This window comes from Capricornis sumatraensis, chromosome 5, assembly GCF_032405125.1.
Source record: "Capricornis sumatraensis isolate serow.1 chromosome 5, serow.2, whole genome shotgun sequence".
Taxonomy (NCBI): Eukaryota; Metazoa; Chordata; class Mammalia; order Artiodactyla; family Bovidae; genus Capricornis; species Capricornis sumatraensis.
Window position 1 is genome coordinate 97867572 of NC_091073.1, and position 17892 is coordinate 97885463.

At 42.7% G+C, this 17892-nt stretch overlaps 1 protein-coding gene across 1 annotated transcript in view; it reads left to right on the forward strand.

Annotated features, from left to right (window-relative positions):
• Positions 1-9542: 9542 nt before the first annotated feature.
• The window catches only part of AHCYL2 (adenosylhomocysteinase like 2), a 189082-nt gene continuing 180732 nt past the window's right edge, over positions 9543-17892 (forward strand). Inside the window, exon 1 of the mRNA XM_068973462.1 lies at positions 9543-9905. Within this exon, the coding sequence (XP_068829563.1) occupies positions 9543-9905 (363 nt within the window). The remainder of the gene's footprint in view (positions 9906-17892) is intronic.

Below are 17892 nucleotides of genomic sequence, written 5' to 3' on the forward strand. Positions count from 1 at the left end.
ATGAGATGAATGAGCAAGGACATGCAGCTTGTCCCTGCAGTGATGACACTTGCAGAAAGCAAGTGTCCCCTGCTGGGGAGTATAGGTGGGCATGGAGCCTCATGGCAATCCCAGGCCCCCTCTGGGAACCTCTTGCCTCTACAAGGATGTCTGTGGGACCACGTGCATTCGCATCCACAGCTTCCTCCCCTTGGGCTGTCAGAGAAATTCAGGCTTCTCTGAGGGAAGCCTGCTACTTCCATTTCCTCCAGAAAGATGTCAGTAGAAAACTGGGAACTGGACTCAGGATTCTGTGGAAGAGAGGGTGGAGGAAAGGGGGTGGTACCCACGGATGACTCAGGGTATTGTGAGTATTAAGTGTGCTTGTTTATGGGTGTCGCTCAAGTGATGGGCACACAAGCAATTTGCCCAGAGCCAGATTCCAAAGGAAGAGGAAAGGGAACTAACACTGGTTATCTACCATGTACTTTACATGTGTATAAGGATAATGATGATGATGATGATGATAACAATAAGTGCTAATTCTTATTAAATGCTTGCTAGCTCTAAGCACTTCGGATCTCTTTAACCTGTTGAATCTCACAACAGACCTCAGAGGCACTGTTAACACTGCCAAGACACTTAGGTACAGAAAAGTTCAAAAGTTTGCCTGAGAGAAAGTGAGTGCTGGGATTCCATCAGAGCCATCTGGCTCCAGAGTCACCTGGTTCTTGGCCTCTGCACTCTGAGTGCTGTGCTTGTGCTTAGTCATGCAATCGTGTATGACTCTTTGCAACCCCACGGACTATACCAAGCCAGACTCCTCTGTCCATGGGATTCTCCAGGCAAGAAGACTGGAGTGGGTTGCCACGCTTTCTTCCAGGGGATCTTCCCAACCCAGGGACTGAACCCAGATCTCTCACATTGCAAGCGGATTCTTTACCGTCTGAGCTACCAGGGAAGTCCCTGCCCTCTGCTGCCTCTCCTTTAATTCGGAAGAGGCAGAGGAACTATTTTTCTGTAGCAACAAACTTCAGAGAAGCAAAATGACTTGCCCACAACCTCATAGCTAGTAAGTAACACACTGGGCCCAGGGCCTTCCTGACTCTGCAGTCCAGACTTTTGGCTCTTAGGTCTAACTTCTGGTTTTTCTTCCTATCCAGATTGCCCATGCTGTATTCCCTCTGGCCTCCCCACATCCCCTTGTGCTTGTGCACCTTGCTTATTCTTGCCATCACTGCTCTTCTCAACAGTAGAGCTAATTTCTTTCTTTTTAATTGAAGTATAGTTGATTTACAATGTTGTGAGTTTCAGGTATACAGCAAAATGATTCAGTTACATATATTTTTCAGATTCTCTTCCATTATAGATTATTATAAGATATTGAATATAGTTCTCTGTGCTACATAGTAGGTCCTTGTTGTTTATATTTAATAGTGGATTTTATATATAATCCCAAACTCCTAATTTATCCTTCCCTGCCTTCCCCCTTTGGTAATCGTAAATTTCTCTGTGAGTCTATTCCTGTTTTGTAAGTAAGTTCATTTGTATCTTTTTTTTTTTTGTATTCCACGAGTGATATCATATGATATTTGTCTTTCTCTGAGTTACTTAATATGATAATCTCTAGGTCTATCCAAGTAGCTGCAAATGGCATTGTTTCATTCTTTTTTATGGCTGAGTTTTATATATATATATATATATATACATATATATATATATATATATATATACTCACCCATCCTTTTTATCCGTTCATCTGTTGATGGACATTTAGGTTGCTTCCATGTCCGGCTACTGTAAATAGACCTGCTATGAACAGTGGGGTGCACATATCTTTTCAAATTAGAGTTTTCATCGTTTACAGATATATGCCCAGGAATGGGATTGCTGGATCATATGTTATTTTTACTTTCTTAAGGAACCTCCATACTGTTTTCCATCGTGATTACACCACCTCACATTCCCACCAACTGTATAGAAGGGTTCCCTTTTCTTCACATTCTCCAGCATCTATTATTTATAGACTTTTTTTTTTTGGCCACACCCATGGCTTGCAGGCTCTTAGTTCCCCTATCAGGGATCCAGCCTGGGTTCCAGCAGTGGAAATGCCAAGTCCTAACCACTGATCTGCCAGGGAATTCCCTATTTGTAGGGTTTGTGTGTGTGTGTGTGATGACTGGTGTGAGGTGATACTTCATTGTAGTTTTTATGTTCATTTCTCTAATAATTAGCAGTGTTGAGCATCTTGTGTCTTCATCTTGGCCATCTGTATGTCTTTAGTAGTAGAGCTATTTTTAAACCTTATCCATGCATGCATGCATGCTAAGTCGCTTCAGTCGTGTCCGACTGTGCGACGTTATGGACAGCAGCCCACCAGGCTCCCCTGTCCACAGGATTCTCCAGGCAAGAATACAGGAGTGGGTTGCCATTTCCTTCTCCCAAAGCAGTATTCAAAACAATAAAAATGATCAGTGTTGTCTAATGAACTTTTTTGAAACAAGGGGAAATGTTAAATGATTTTCTATCTCCATGTACATCCCCTCCATCTCTTCTTTCTTTAGTTGTGTTATAATGGTGTGTTGGAGGAGTTTATTCTGGGTTTTAAAAAGCTGAGAAATGTAACCTGTCTGTGGAGGCTGATAGACTGTGACCACTAGAGGACACCGTGAGCCTACCTTTTGTGAACACTGGCCAGGCAGCTGTTGGAAATTTGAAATTTTGTGGACACTCCCACAGACCAGTTGTATGTTTTAGTATTTTTATAGGAGTACAAAATCTTGTGACTGAGCCACAGTGGCCACTTTCTTACCAAAACCCTTGAGTTAGACTCCTGAAAGAAACTTCTCAGGGCCCAAGAGAAACTTGGTTTGGGGGACTCCCTGTGGCTGTCCTGTTGTCCTGAGGTCAACATGTCTTCACCCCTCAAGTTGGCTCTGCCCTCAACAGCTCAACTGGGTCCCCCTTACACCTCTCAAACTCACTCATCCAACTTACCAGGTTGTAAGACCTGCCTCTGTCAGTCCCAGAATCTTGTAAGCAGTATGTTCACTGCTCCAACGCTTCCTCTGCCTGTGTATGACTCTTTTTTTTTTTTTAATCTGAGAAATTGAAAAGATACAGAAAAGCACAAGGAACAACCTAATAAACATCCATATTCCCAATACTCAGAAATAAATGTTAAAATGTAAAAAAAAAAAACTTAAAAAATGTTACCATATTTTCTTCCAATCTACATTCATGAAGAAATAAAGTAAAACAGATTTAGCTAAGTCCTCTTTGACCAACACCCTTATTCCATTTTTCCTTCCACTTTCCCTTTCCTCAGTCAGAAAACAACTGTCTGCATTTAGTGGGTTTTCTTTCAGTCCATTTTTATATTTTCATATGTGCAAATGAAGCTATGCATTCATAAACTATATACTGCTTTTATAGCTTTTTAATTTTTAAATTATATTTTTTATTGAAGTATCGATTTACAGTATTATATTGATTTCCGGTGTCCAGCACTACTGGAGTGGGTTGACATTTCCTTCTCCAGGGGAACTTCCTGACCCAGGATAAAACCCAGGTGTCCTGTATTACAGGTGGATTCTTTACCAACTGAGCCACCAGGGAAACCCCACAATGATTCGTATTTTTATAGATTACTCTCCATTTAAAGTTACTACAAAATAATGTCTATAATTCCCTGTTCTGTACAATAGAGTTTTGCCTGCTTTTAAAGTTTGAATTTTCATCTCAGTTATATGCATGATATAGTTTGAAAAGTCAAATAGTTCTACATCTTTCCAATATGGAGAATAAGGACTAAGCTCTTTTTCACTTTACCTACTAGGAGGAAAGAAGAGGTGGAGTGGGGAGGAGTCAGTAGTGACACTTTTGAAAGCTGGAAAGCAAATGAGTGATATTTAATTTGACAGACTTGAAAAACTAAAAGTTTTAGCCAGCAATAGGGAAAACTTATATTGTAGCACCCCTAAAATCTTCTGAGTTGGAGGCAGCAGGTACTTCAGAAGGTAGAAATGAAAGCAGGAGGATTGGTCTCTGACTCCCTGTCTAACTCTGAACATTCTGATGACTGCCCTTCCCAAATCTGGATGGTTGTCAGCTCATTCTCTAGAGAAGGCAAACAGAGGGTCTGTAGCACTTGAAGGCAGTATCTTCTGGCTTCCTGAAGTTCATTTTAAGAAGTTCATTATCTTTCTATGAGTTTTTGTAAAAATGCTCCTTGACCCCCCCTCCAGACATTTGAAGGATTGTCTCTTTGTCCCCAGAATTTTGAAATTTAACAGTGATGTATATGGGGACTTCCTTGACAGTCCAGTGGTTAACACTCCCACTGTAGAGGGTGTGGGTTCGATCCTTGGTCAGGAATCCTTCATGCCACATGGCCCAGCAAAAAAAAAAAAAAAACCAAACAAACAAAAAAATGATGTATGTTAACGCAGATCTATTTTCATCCATTGGGTTGGGCACCTAGTGGCCCCTTTCATTATGGCAATTTTCATTTTTCAGCTTTGGGAAAATTTTTGAGTTATTTCTTTGATGATTCTTCCCTCCCCCACCTCTAGTTCTTTGTTATCCTTCTGGCACTCGTATTATTTTGTCTTCTTGGACTGATCCTCTAATTCATTTTCTTTTCTATTTTTTTTTGAATTAGAGAAAAAAATGTATTGAAGATCTGAAAAACAATTCATAAGAGATTGACTTTTCCAGAAAACTGAGGCTATGAAATCCATTGAACCTATCATGTTAAAATGTGCATTAGACACAACTAACACAAAGTTGTAAATCAACTATACTTCAAAAACAGAAAAAAGAAAGAAACCACCATTATTCAACAATCTGAGAAAGATAACTGCATCTTTCCTATTTTTAATTTTTTCCTTTTTTTGGGCGGGGGCGGTCAGTGCAGCTTGTGGGATCTTAGTTCCCCAATCAAGGATTGAACTAGGGTCCTCAGCAGTGAAAGTGCAGAGTCCTAACCAGTAGACCACCAAGGAATTCCTAATTTCTCCCTCTTTTTATTTATTTTTAAATATTTTCTGTTAGTATGCTTTCATTTTAAAGGTCTCATGTTTGTTTTCTGAATGTTCACTTCTTGAAACAGCATGTTCTTTCACAAATACAATATCTTGAGTCTCTGAGGATATTAATGAGTTTTGAGGGGGTCATGATTTCTTCCTGATGCATAGCCTCTGTTTTCTCCCAGTTGTTTTCTTCTGTTTGCTTATGTTGGTCTCTGTCTTCCATATTAAAGGTTTTCTTTTTATTTCTGGTGACTTTATCTGCTCATACTAAGAGTGTGGCCCTAAGTAGTTCTCTGGAAACTCTGCGAATATAGGTGTGGTCTTCACTAAGGGTGATTTGCTGGCCTATTTCCTTGGGGGAACTCTCAAGGTTTATCTTCAAGTTTTCTCTATTGGCCTGGTCAGATACCTTAGAGAGGTTCTTCCAGTCTCCTGCATGGAAGATATATTTCTGCCTGTCAGGGTCTGGAAGCTGAATGAGCCAGGTGAAGGAAGAAGTTCTGTAGTCTAATTAGTTCAGGTCAGTTCAGTCACTCAGTCATGTCCAACTCTTTGCGACCCCATGGAGTGCAGCTCGCCAGGCTTCTCTGTCCATCACCAACTCCTGAAGCTTGCTCAAACTCATGTCCATTGAGTTGGTGATGCCATCCAACCATCTCATCCTCTGTGGTCCCCTTCTCCTCCTGCCTTTAATCTTCCCTAGCATCAGGGTCTTCTCCAATGAGTTGGTTCTTCCCTTCAGGTGGCCAAAGTACTGGAGTTTCAACATCAGTCCTTCCAGTGAATATTCAGGACTGATTTCCTTTAGGATGGACTGGTTGGATCTCCTTGCAGTCCAAGGGGTTCTCAAGAGTCTTCTCCAACACCACAGTTCAAAAGCATCAATTCTTCAGCACTCAGCTTTCTTTATAGTCCAGCTTTCACATCTGGACTACATGACTACTGGAAAAACCATAGCTTTGACTAGATGGACCACTATTGGCAAAGTAATGTCTCTGCTTTGTAATATGCTGATTAGGTTGGTCATAGCTTTTCTTCCAAGGAGCAAGTGTCTTTAATTTCATGGGTACAGTCACCATCTGCAGTGATTTTCGAGCCCCCCAAAATAAAGTCTCACTGTTTCCATTGTTTCCCCATCTAGAAGTGATGGGACCAGATGCCATGATCTTAGTTTTTTGAATGTTGAGTTTTAAGCCAACTTTTTCACTCTCCTCTTTCAGTTTCAAGAGGCTCTTTAGTTCGTCTTTGCTTCCTGCCATAAGGGTGGTGTCATCTGCATATCTGAGGTTTTTTATATTTCTCCCAGCAATCTTGATTCCAGCTTGTGCTTCATCCAACCTGGCATTTCACATGATGTACTCTGTATATAAGTTAAATAAGCAGGGTGCCAATATACAGCTTTGGTGTACTCTACCATAAACTAAATAGTTCATAAACCTGTGCTTAGTCATCTGTTTTCATTATAGTATTTCCACCTTCATCTGTGCCTAGTGTCCCTCAGTAATAAGATGGAGGAAGCAACTGTGTAGGACGAAGTTGAGAATGGGTGAGGAATGTGCCCTTATGCGTGGCCTCAAGCAGAGGATTGTGCCTGGATAAAGAAAGGATGAATATCAGTTTCTTTCCAGTGCTCCAACTTCTTATGTTTTGTAACCACATCCCATTGAAAAATTAGTTCATTCCCTCAGTAATCAAGTCTAGTGGCCCTCCAGGTAGGCAGCTGCTGCCTAAGAGCTTCAACACACGCCAGGTGGCTGCACCACAGCTCCCTTGTGCATTAGGGGGAAGAAAGAAATCAGTTACAGAGCTGCTAATCTCTTCTCCGACAGCTGGGGGATGAAGCTCTGAGCTGGTTCTTTATAACAGGACGGAAATTCTGAAAGCCAGAGTGTGATGAGAAAGCTTAAGAAGCCGTTGTGTCTGGTGGACTTGTGGGCTTTGTGGAAATGGCAGTGCTCAGATGCCTTCTAACTCAGTGTTACATACAAAGTTTGAAGGCCAGGATACAAAAGATTCAATTCAGGGTAGGACAACTCCACAAACAAACATATTTCCAAGATAGTAATAGCACTGGGAAGGAGATCAGGGCAGGTGATTTCTCCCTCTCCTTTTTGTCAGGGAAAAAATAATCACTCCAAATCTAGATGTCCCATGGCCTTCTGGGGTTGTCAGGGCTATCACTTACTCTCTAAACAACCATAAACCATAAGATCCCCTTTGCTTCAGTTTCTCTGAGAACAGAGAAGAAATGACCTACCCTATATATAATCTGTCAGAGTCAACTGTATTTTAATATATTATTTTTTTCAAGTATTCTTTACATAGTTAAAATCTAATAGAACGTGCAATTTGTCTCCTGCTTTTTAACTGATTTTATCACAAGCATTATTTCCCTTTATCATTAAAAAAAAATGTTCTTGGCCAACTTAATTTTTTAAAGGTTGTAGCCATTCCCCTGGGCTCCCTCCCTGGTAGCTCAGTGGTAAAGAATCTGCCTGTCAAGGTAGGAGATACAGGTGCAAGCCCTGGGTTAGGAATATCCCCTGGAGTAGGAAATGGCAACCCACTCCACTATTCTTGCCTAGGAAATCCCATGGACAGAGGAACATGATGGCCTACAATCCATAGGGTCGCAAAAGAGTTGGGACATGACAGCGACTAAACAACAACCATTCCCCTATTGTTGGACATTAGTTTCAGATACCTTGTCATAAATGCCTTTAGGTTTACACCTTTTAAAATAAATTTTAAATTTAAAAATAATACAGAAAAATACAAAGTAAAAAAACCCAAAAAACTCACCCCAAATCCCATCACTTAAGGAAATCACTATTCGTATTTTAGTTAGTATTCCTCTTTGTTGATATACTTATCTGAATTTTACATTATATCCCTGAAACCGAGCTAGACTCTGTGGGATCCTCTTTGGGACAAAAGCTCTTCTGAGTCCTCTGTTTCTTGTTTGTAATTTAAAAAAAAAAAAAGAAGACTTTAATCTTTTAGGTATTCTCCAAATTCCAAACAGCAGGCTCAAGCATTTAATAGGACAATAGAGTCACAGGACTCACAGTTCCTTCTGAAGAGATATAGATAATAATCTGATACTTATCTCTGAGCTCCTCTACAGAACCTAAAACCCCCTACCCAGGCAGATGGTGACCGCATACATGTGACCACAAGTATGTGTACCCTAGACACGTTGGAACCAGAAGGTTGAGATTCCCCAGACATCCAGACATCATCCAACCAATCAGAATAGTCACACATTGGCAGCCCTCACCCCAAATTTTGACACCTGGGTTTGAGTTTTCTTGAGCACTAGCTCCCTCTTGTGCCTGGCACTCTGTAATAAACCTTTCTGTGCTCCCAACTCTGACATTTTGGTTTATTTTACCTCTTTGTGCCACTGGCATGCAAACTTAGATTGGACATCTATGAGAATTCACAGAATGGAAATTCCCTGGTGGTTGGGTGGTTAGGACTCACTACTTTCACTGCTGAAGGGCCCGGGTTCAATTCCTGAACTAAGATCCCACAAGCTGAATGGAGGGGCAAAGAGAAAAAGGAGAATAAAGAAAAAGAGAATTAACAGGGCAAAAGAATTAAGCTTAAGGCAACGTGTAATTCTTTTGTCGTTGTTGTTTAGTCGCTAAGTGGTGTCTGACTCTTTAGCCTTAAAATTTCCTACCTAGTAATATCGAACTTCTATTTTTTTGGACTGATAGTAAACTCTAAGCCCAGAATGTTCTAGAAATCACCACAGCACATAAGATCTTATTTTATTCTTTCTAAAAACAAAGCCATTAAAGTTCAGGAAGGTGTTAGGGTTCCCTTTCACTGAGGCAGAAAAATCAAGTCACTTTCAGCCTGAGGCCTGCGCTCTCCCCACGTGATGCCGCTTTTCCTTTAAACGCCTGCTTACGTGATCTTAGACTAGCACACGGGGAGGAAATGTACACTGTCAGGGTAGAGAGCCCTTTCTCCCCCCACCTTCGCAGGCGGAGGGTTTCTAGCGTTGTCTCCCCGGAAGCCCCAGTTCCTCTGGAGACTCTTTCTCATGTCCTTTGTCGTGTCACCCGTTCTCACTCCTTTCCGTTAGTCGCCTGGACTAGAGCTCCACTACTACTACAGAATCCCGCTAGCCGGAAGGCGACAGGGACTACAATTCCCAGGGGGCATCACGGCCCCGCCCTCGGCAGCGCGCAGTGCTGGTCGGGGGCTGAGGTCCCACGGTGTTTTCGCCGCGTGCGGCCCTGAACAAGCGCACTACAGGTTCCGTGGCACCACGCGCGCGAGCTAGCCGGGTCGGGCGGGGCGGGGCGGGTTGCGCGGGGCGGGGCGGGGCGGGGCGGGGTGGGGAGGGAGAGGCCGGGGCTGGCTGGAGAGTTGGCGGGCGGGCAGAGGAAGGGGGTGGGAGCGGAGGCGATGGAGGGGAGGAGTGGGGGAATGGGGGAGGGAAGGGGAAGGGAGGCGGGAGGCGGGGCCGAGCCGGAGCTAGAGTCTGAGCCGGCGGTTGCAGTGGAGGCGGTGATGTCGGTGCAGGTCGTGTCAGCAGCTGCTGCCGCGAAGGTGCCTGAGGTGGAGCTGAAGGACCTGAGCCCCTCCGAGGCGGAGCCGCAGCTGGGACTGAGCACAGCGGCCGGGAGCGCCATGGCCCCCCCAGCGGGCGGCGGGGACCCTGAAGCTCCAGCTCCGGCCGCGGAGCGGCCCCCGGCCCCCGGTCCGGGATCGGGGCCCGCAGCGGCTCTCAGCCCGGCCGCTGGGAAAGTGCCTCAGGCGTCGGCCATGAAGCGGAGCGACCCTCATCACCAGCATCAGAGGCACCGCGACGGCGGCGAAGCCCTGGTCAGCCCCGACGGCACCGTCACCGAGGCGCCGCGCACAGTCAAGAAGGTATTGGGGCCGGGCTGCCTCTTTCGGAGAGGGAGGGAGGTGGGGAACCGCAGATCCTCTCGGCGCGGCGGCACCACTCTCCACGCCCTCCCTTCTGATGCTGGAAGTAGAGACATCTCTTTTCCCCTTAAACCCGCTCTCTCAGAGATGCCCCCACCCGGGCCCCAGTGCTGGGGGGCGAAGACTCCAGGTGGTACGGCCGTACTTCGCTGGGAATAACATGGAGGTAGCGCCCTTCCTTACTACTTGGAATAGGCTGGGAGAGGAGAGGCACCTCGTATTACACCTTTCTGTACTCCTAACCTACTCCCGTGTGTATTTTCCAGACTGTCGGGGAGAAGACCCCGATGGTGTAGAAAAGCTTTACTGCTTCTGAGAGTTCACCCAGGGTTGAAAAAGCTTTTCCGTTTGGACATCTTTTCTGTAAGGAGTAGTTACCTCGCGTTGAGATCCTCAGTTGTCTGGTTTCTGTACAGAAGATGACTCTCTGTCTTTCTGTGGCCAGGCGCTTCCATCTAGCAGTACTGATGCCGTGCCCTTCATTCCACATACTGCAAGATCCTTAGGTTTTCTCTGAAAGTAGAAGGGTAATAGGGTAATGGAGAGATTCACTCCACTCTTTAAGGTTTGTCCTCTCAGCTCAGTTCTTGATCACCGGGATTGTTAGACTGTGTATAAAGAGGATTGTTTTTATTGGTTCTTTTATTATGGTCCGTAAGTATTAGGAAGAAATGCTTCTACTTTTGGGAAAGGCGATCACTGTCAGATTTTGTCTCAGCTGCCAGCTTCTTTCAGATAGTTTTGAAGAGGCAGTAGTCTCAGAACACCAAGGAGTAGATAGATGTGCCTGAATGTTTGATATTCTCAGTATTATCCTTGCAATGGCTGTCTGTGGTGTCTGTCCTCTCAGAAAGCAAATCAGTACAGAGAAAAATGGCAAATATTGCAAAAACAAGTTGTGGATTATCGCTATAATTTCTGAGGTAGTATGCGAACATAGTGATATACTGGGTTTTTCGTTTTGTGAATGATTTATCAGAAAAGCAAGAAAGTGATGTGAAATCTGCATTGTGCAGGACTCAGCTGAGTTGAAACCTTGTATCCAGCCTAACTTTGATTGTAATAGCCTCCTTATTAAGGTGTAAATCAGAGAACTCTTGCATTCTAATTACTAAAATATAGTGATAAGGTCAGAAGCAAGACTAAAGGAATTTGTTTAATGATGCTTTAGGACAGTGTCTTTCTTGTTTGCATTATGAAACTCCTCTGGGCAGAATTATTGGGGGAAAGAGATGTAGCATGGGCACCATGGCTTCCCTTGTGGCTCAGCTGGTAAGGAATCTGCCTGTAATGCGGGAGACCCTGATACAATTCCTGGGTCGGGAAGATACCATGGAGAAGGGATAGGCTTCCCACTCCAGTATTTTTGGGCGTCCCTGGTGGCTCAGCGGGTAAAGAATACACCTGTGATGCGGAAGACTTGGGTTCGATCCCTGGGTTGGGAAGATCCCCCAGAGAAGAAAACAGCTACCCACCCCAGTATCCTGGCCTGGAGAATTCCATGGACTGTATAGTCCATGGGGTCGCAAAGAGATGGACCTGACTGAGTGACTTTAACACATTCAAACACACATGAGCACCAAAGCTGGTAGTACCTAGATATGAGTCTGGAAATCTGAAACATTTGTAATAGTTGAGTTGCTTTATAACTTTGGCCAAATTCTGTGATTAAGGGTCTTTTTGTGTAAAATGTACAGATTAAGTCTCGAGTATAATAGTGTTCAACAAATTGCCTTTATTTATTTGACCTTGCCATGCAGCTTGTGAGATCTTTAGTTTACCAGGAATTGAATGCTGGGTCCTACCAGTGAAAGCTCAGAGTTCTAACCACTGGACTGCCAAGGAGTTCCCCAACAAATGGCCTCTAGAACATGGGATTTACAGTCCAGCAGACCTGGGTTTGAATCCTAGTACCCCTATGAGCTAGCTTTTGGGTAATTTCTAAATTCTCTGAGTCTTAGTTGTCTCTTTTACAAAATGAGGTTGAAGCTTGCAAATATTTGTAGAGGACTTACTGTTGAACTTGGCACATATAATAAGGGCTTAAATTATTGCCATTGTTAAGAGTTGATTTTATTTTTTTCTTCCTCCAATCATGGTTTAAGTGCACCACCATGGCTTCCTTTAAAAGATATATACAGTTCAATGGCTTCTATGTAAAGCAGTGAACAACACGACAGGCCAGCATATCAGCCTGTTTTTCCTAATGCTAGATGTGTTTCTTGACCATTTTCCTTGTTGCTGAACCACCTTCTTCCTGTTTTTCCAGCATTAAAATGTGGGTCCCATGATTCTAGATTTACTCAGCAGCCTCAAGGCTGTGAGAGACAGGGCTGAGCTTGCCTTACAATGTTAATTGCAACCAAAAAACAGCTCCTCCACTGGAAGTTAAACAGGCGAAACTCTGGGCGAGGGTGCAGCCTTGTGACACAACTGCAGGCATTTCTGAGCGGCTTTTAGGGGGTAGAACCTTTAACTTTCTTGACATTGAAGTAGCTCAACTAAAACAAGTGCACGAGACTGACCTTTCTTAAAGCTGAAAGTCACCCTCTCCAAGGGACTGCAGTGTGATTTTGATTTGTTGAACCTTTCTTGATTGTTTTTTTAGTTTATTTAAATAATCATTCTGACCTTCACTCCCTTTTGCTTTTATTTAGTGTAGGGAGGGACTGGAGGTACTAAGGATTGAAACAGCTGCCTTTGACCATGTAATTGATGACTGTTGCTCTCATTTTTTACCTGTCACATACAAGCTTATTTATCTTAAGCTTATTTCCCTCCACTGATGGTTTCTCTTACTCTATTTGCGTATCTGTCATTAGTTTTCTTAGTGCCATTACTCTGTTCAGTCACACGAGGGAAATAAACTTTTTTATAAGAGTCAGAATTCCCAAGTGCAGCATTTAGTAAGAGTGAACATATGGTGTGCAGGTTACTCAGTCCTGTCTTATCTTTGGCATCTACCTCAATCCTGTAACTTGTGGTGCTCTCGGGACAGATCTTGTCACCGTGGCTGTCATATATTAGTATATAATGTCTTTCTTTGTAAGTGAACTCAACAAACCAAACATCTCTGTAAGAAGTGATCTGTGAAATAGGATGATACGGTCCACCGTCAATGCAATAGAAATATTTGAGAGGATGTCTTTCCCTTGTTCTTGAAAATGGGGTAATAGGAATGTCATACCACAGTAGAGAAAGCAATGTGGGAGAGAATTTATTTCAGAAAAGGTAAAACTTTCTGATGATAAATATGTGAGCTTAAGAACCACAACTAGTTTGTACTTACATCAATATCGGTAATGACCATGTTCAAGCAGATTCTTTTTTTTTTGGCAAGGGAATCCATCTTGTGCTGGCTTTGTTGCTGTCAGCAGAGAATGAGTTCAGCCATGCTAGCACCTTCTTGTCCTGAATTCTTTAAGCTCTTTATTTGGTTAATTATGGATTACTAAAATGGAACCTTTTGGATATAGTCATGGGAATGCAAGAGCAGTTTTGTTCCTTTTGCCAGTTAGGAAAATACAGCCTTGCAGAATGTTCAGTAAGGCAGTTGGCAGATTGACCCTAATAACAGTTACCATTAATTGGCCCTTTCTTTTTTTTTTTTCTAATTGGCCCTTTCTATGCCAGGAATTGTTATCAGCATTTTTCTAATCCTGACAGCTACACAATGAGATATAAGTGGCATTATCTCCATTTCACAGATAAGGAAATGAGGTCCAGAGAAGGCAAAGTGCCTTGATCAAGGTTATACATCTAGAGGGGGGCAGAGGTAGGACTTGAAATCCCTGTTTTAAGCCTTTGTTTCCAAAGCCCATTTCTTTTTATTATGCCACACTGACTCTAACTTCTTAGTTGCTGAGTTTTGGCTTTCTCTCAGAAGTCTTTCAAAATACTCAGTGAACTCTAAGGTATGTCTCTCTGATTTAAGACTTTCAGTTCAGTTCAGTTCAGTCGCTCAGTCATGTCCGACTCTTTGCAACCCCATGAATCGCAGCACACCAGGCCTCCCTGTCCATCACCAACTCCCAGAGTTCACTCAAACTCACGTCCATCGAGTCGATGATGCCATCCAGCCATCTCATCCTTGGTCGTCCCCTTCTCCTCCTGCCCCCAATCCCTCCCAGCATCAGGGTCTTTTCCAATGAGTCAACTCTTCACATGAGGCGGCCAAAGTATTGGAGTTTCAGCCTTCAGTCCTTCCAGTGAACATCCAGGACTGATCTCCTTTAGGATGGACTGGTTGGATCTCCTTGCAGTCCAAGGGACTCTCAACAGTCTTCTCCAGCACCACAGTTCAAAAGCATCAATTCTTCGGGTCTCAGCTTTCTTCACAGTCCAACTCTCACATCCATACATGACCACAGGAAAAACCATAGCCTTGACGAGATGGACCTTTGTTGGCAAAATAATGTCCCTGCTCTTTAATATGCTATCTAGGTTGGTCATAACTTTCCTTCCAAGGAGTAAGCATCTTTTAATTTCATGGCTGAAATCACCATCTGCAGTGATTTTGGAGCCCCCCAAAATAAAGACTGACACTGTTTCCACTGTCTCCCCATCTATTTCCCACGAAATGATGGGATCAGATGCCATGTTCTTAATTTTCTGGATGTTGAGCTTTAAGCCAACTTTTTCACTCTCCTCTTTCACTTTCTTCAGGAGGCTTTTTAATTCCTCTTCACTTTCTGTCATAAGGGTAGTGTCATGTGCATATCTGAGGTTATTGATATTTCTCTCGGCAATCTTGATTCCAGCTTGTGCTTCCTCCAGCCCAGCGTTTCTCATGATGTACTCGGCATATAAGTTAAATAAGCAGGGTGACAACATGCAGCCTTGACATACTCCTTTTCCTATTTGGAACCAGTTTGTTGTTCCATGTCCAGTTCTAACTGTTGCTTCTTGACCTGCATATGGGTTTCTCAAGAGGCAGGTCAGGTGGCCTGGTATTCCCATCTCTTTCAGAATTTTCCACAGTTTATTGTGACCCACACAGTCAAGGGCTTTGGCATAGTCAAGAAAGCAGAAATAGATGTTTTTCTGGAACTCTCTTGCTTTTTCCATGATCCAGCGGATGTTGGCAATTTGATCTCTGGTTCCTCTGCCTTTTCTAAAACCAGCTTGAACATCTGGAAGTTCACAGTTCATGTATTGCTGAAACCTGGCTTAGATCATCCTAAGTAAAGAGTAAAACCAAAGTAAAGAGGATCTGAGTCAGGGCTTTAGGAAGAGGATGGGAAAAACTTGTACAAATGTAGAATCTCAAACAATTATAAAATTATGAGAGTGGGAGAAGAGGATCTTATATGTGTGTATAAAAAAGTGTTTCAAGATCAATGATGTGTTTTCACATTAGTAATTGAGTGATAATTACAGAGATATATTCCTATTTTTAAAGTTATGAGTAAATCAGGAGTGCTAGAGGGCTATGCTCCTCTTTCCTGTCCAGCTAACATTTTCCTTGTTCTTTAAGACTCACCTTCTTTATGAACTGATCTGTAATGAAACATTGTGAAAATTAAAAGGGGAAGCATACTGTTATATATTCCTGCTGTGTCCCAGGCATTGTATTAGAGCTTTACACATACTATTTTATTTAAGAGCTGTCAGAAATAGGTTGTATTATCCTTGTTTTACTAAGGAAACTGAGAGTTGAAGAGATTTTGTGTCAAAGTTATACATTTAGTAACTGATATGAGCCAACAGAACTCTAATCTGTTTGACTCTCATGCCCAAATTCCATTGCTTTTCAGTTGAAGGAAGTATTTCTCTGTTTAAAGCTTAGACTGCACTTTTAAATCTTAGTTAATTGTATATTTTTGTGAATTTTCTGTTATTTCACTGACAGGCCATTTCTTTTTATTTACTGAGTTTGTTTAATGATCTACCATATATCTATGTCAACATTTATGAATTTTCTGACAAGGCAGCCTATATTTTGTATTAGTATAATTTCTGAAGTCTACTTTTCCTGGGAAAGATTGAATATTAAGAGCTGTTTCAGGAGGTTGTTCAGAGCTGAAGTTGCAGTTGTGTATTTAATGTCTTGAGGAAGATGACTTAGGTCCTAGTGTCCAGTTAATAGAAGAAATGGAGAGTTCCTTGAAAAGGGAGTTAGTCTTTGTCATTTCCTTGAAAGTGTTCCCTTCCCCACAGTAAAAGGAAAAAAAAATAGGAAGAGATTTGTTGGGATTTTCATTCAGAGTTTGTTCTTTCTTGGTAGTCCTAGGTAGTCCTTGTTTAAATAATTCAGAGAGGGACAACTGACGTGGATGGGAGAATAGTGTATCTTGGCATCTGCCCCAGTCCACCCCCCACCACTGTGTTCAGGTGATATGCAGAATTACAGGAGCTAAGATTCCACCCCCCCAATAAGAGGTTTAGTTAGCTTGATCAGGTTTCTATGGAATTTGTAGGAGCTTTTTACAGTCTGAATGACCTATGGCCCCAGATTTGATGAGAGCTGAGCAGAGGAGAAGGCAGTGGACTTCTATAATAGTTGTAAGTAAAACTACTTTGATTAAATTAAATCACTGAAGCCAAATGAGGTGTATGATTTTCAGTCATACACTTCCGGAACTGTATTCTGCCACAGTTCAGTTAGCCATTTTCCCTCTTGGATACTGTGTTAATAGCTGGTGCTTTCCTATTCTTTATTTCTTTCCCCCCCACAGGAGTCTATCAGTAGAAATGGATTGGTTTGGAGCACCTGGTTCTTCTTAGCTTATAACTTAAATTATGGAAGGGTATAAACTTAAAATAAGGGAGTATATAAAGGTCCTTGATTGGCTAGTTGAGCTTCTCTTTTCCTTAAAGCCATTCTGAATACTACAAAGCTTTCACTGAAAGTTAAGTACGCTGACACTTAAACTGGCTTCATCTTCCCTATAGATTTATCTCCTACTGTGCTCCAATGTGTATCCTTCTATTCATTCTAAAAGATTTGATTTGATATTGTTGACTACCTTTTCTTGGAAAGTTTTATCAGCTTCAGTTATAACTCGTTTACAGCTACAATTTACTGAATATTTACTCTCTTCCAGGTATCTATCTCATCTCATTTAATCCTCATAATGACCATCAGATGAATATTATTAGAAAACAATATTATTATTCTACAGATTAGAAAATGCAGGCTCAAAGAGAGTGATTAACTTGCCCAGGGCTTTGCCAGTCCTTGATGCCTTTGGGATTAGTGAGATGAATCACTGACCATAGCAGTAGTGGGAGGCTTTGCCACTCTGCCAGCCCCTTACTTTTCTGATTAAACTCCCGGTGAAACCTGCTTAAGTTACTCCACCTGGGCTGCTGAGATTACTCTGCAACCATCTGGACTACAGGATCTATCCTTTTCCAAGGGGAAGTCTCATTCCCTGTTTTCTTTAGTCACTACCTGATGCCCACCTCAGTCACTACCTGATGCCCAGTCAGCCATTGTCTTCCTAATACTCATTCCCTTACCACTCCCTTCATCCTCTCAGCCAGTCCAGTCTTCCCGAACCTTTCCACTATGTTCTGAACAACTTGCCCATCTATTATCAGCATATCTTCTTGTAGCATCAGCCTTTAGCAACAGGATCAAGTTACAGGGGCAAAAGTGGCACCTGGTACCCTGAACTATAATTGTGCAGCCCAAGCTGCAGCAGCTCCTGCTTGGCCTAAAGCAAACATGATGTGTTTCCTAAGCCCATTCTGTAATGGTGTTTTTAGCTGTGTTGCCCTGGAGCAGGTTCTCTGCTCTGAAAGCTACTTCATGTCCTTCCTATACATTCTTTTTCTGTCCAGTTCAGCCAGAGTTGACTTCTGCTCTTTATGGAACTCTGAGAGGTATACTGGTTGAACCTAACCATCTGCCTTTTTAGCTGTCTGCATCTATGGAGCTGAGTGTTTGCTAGAGAAAATCAGAACCAGGCAGATCGATGTC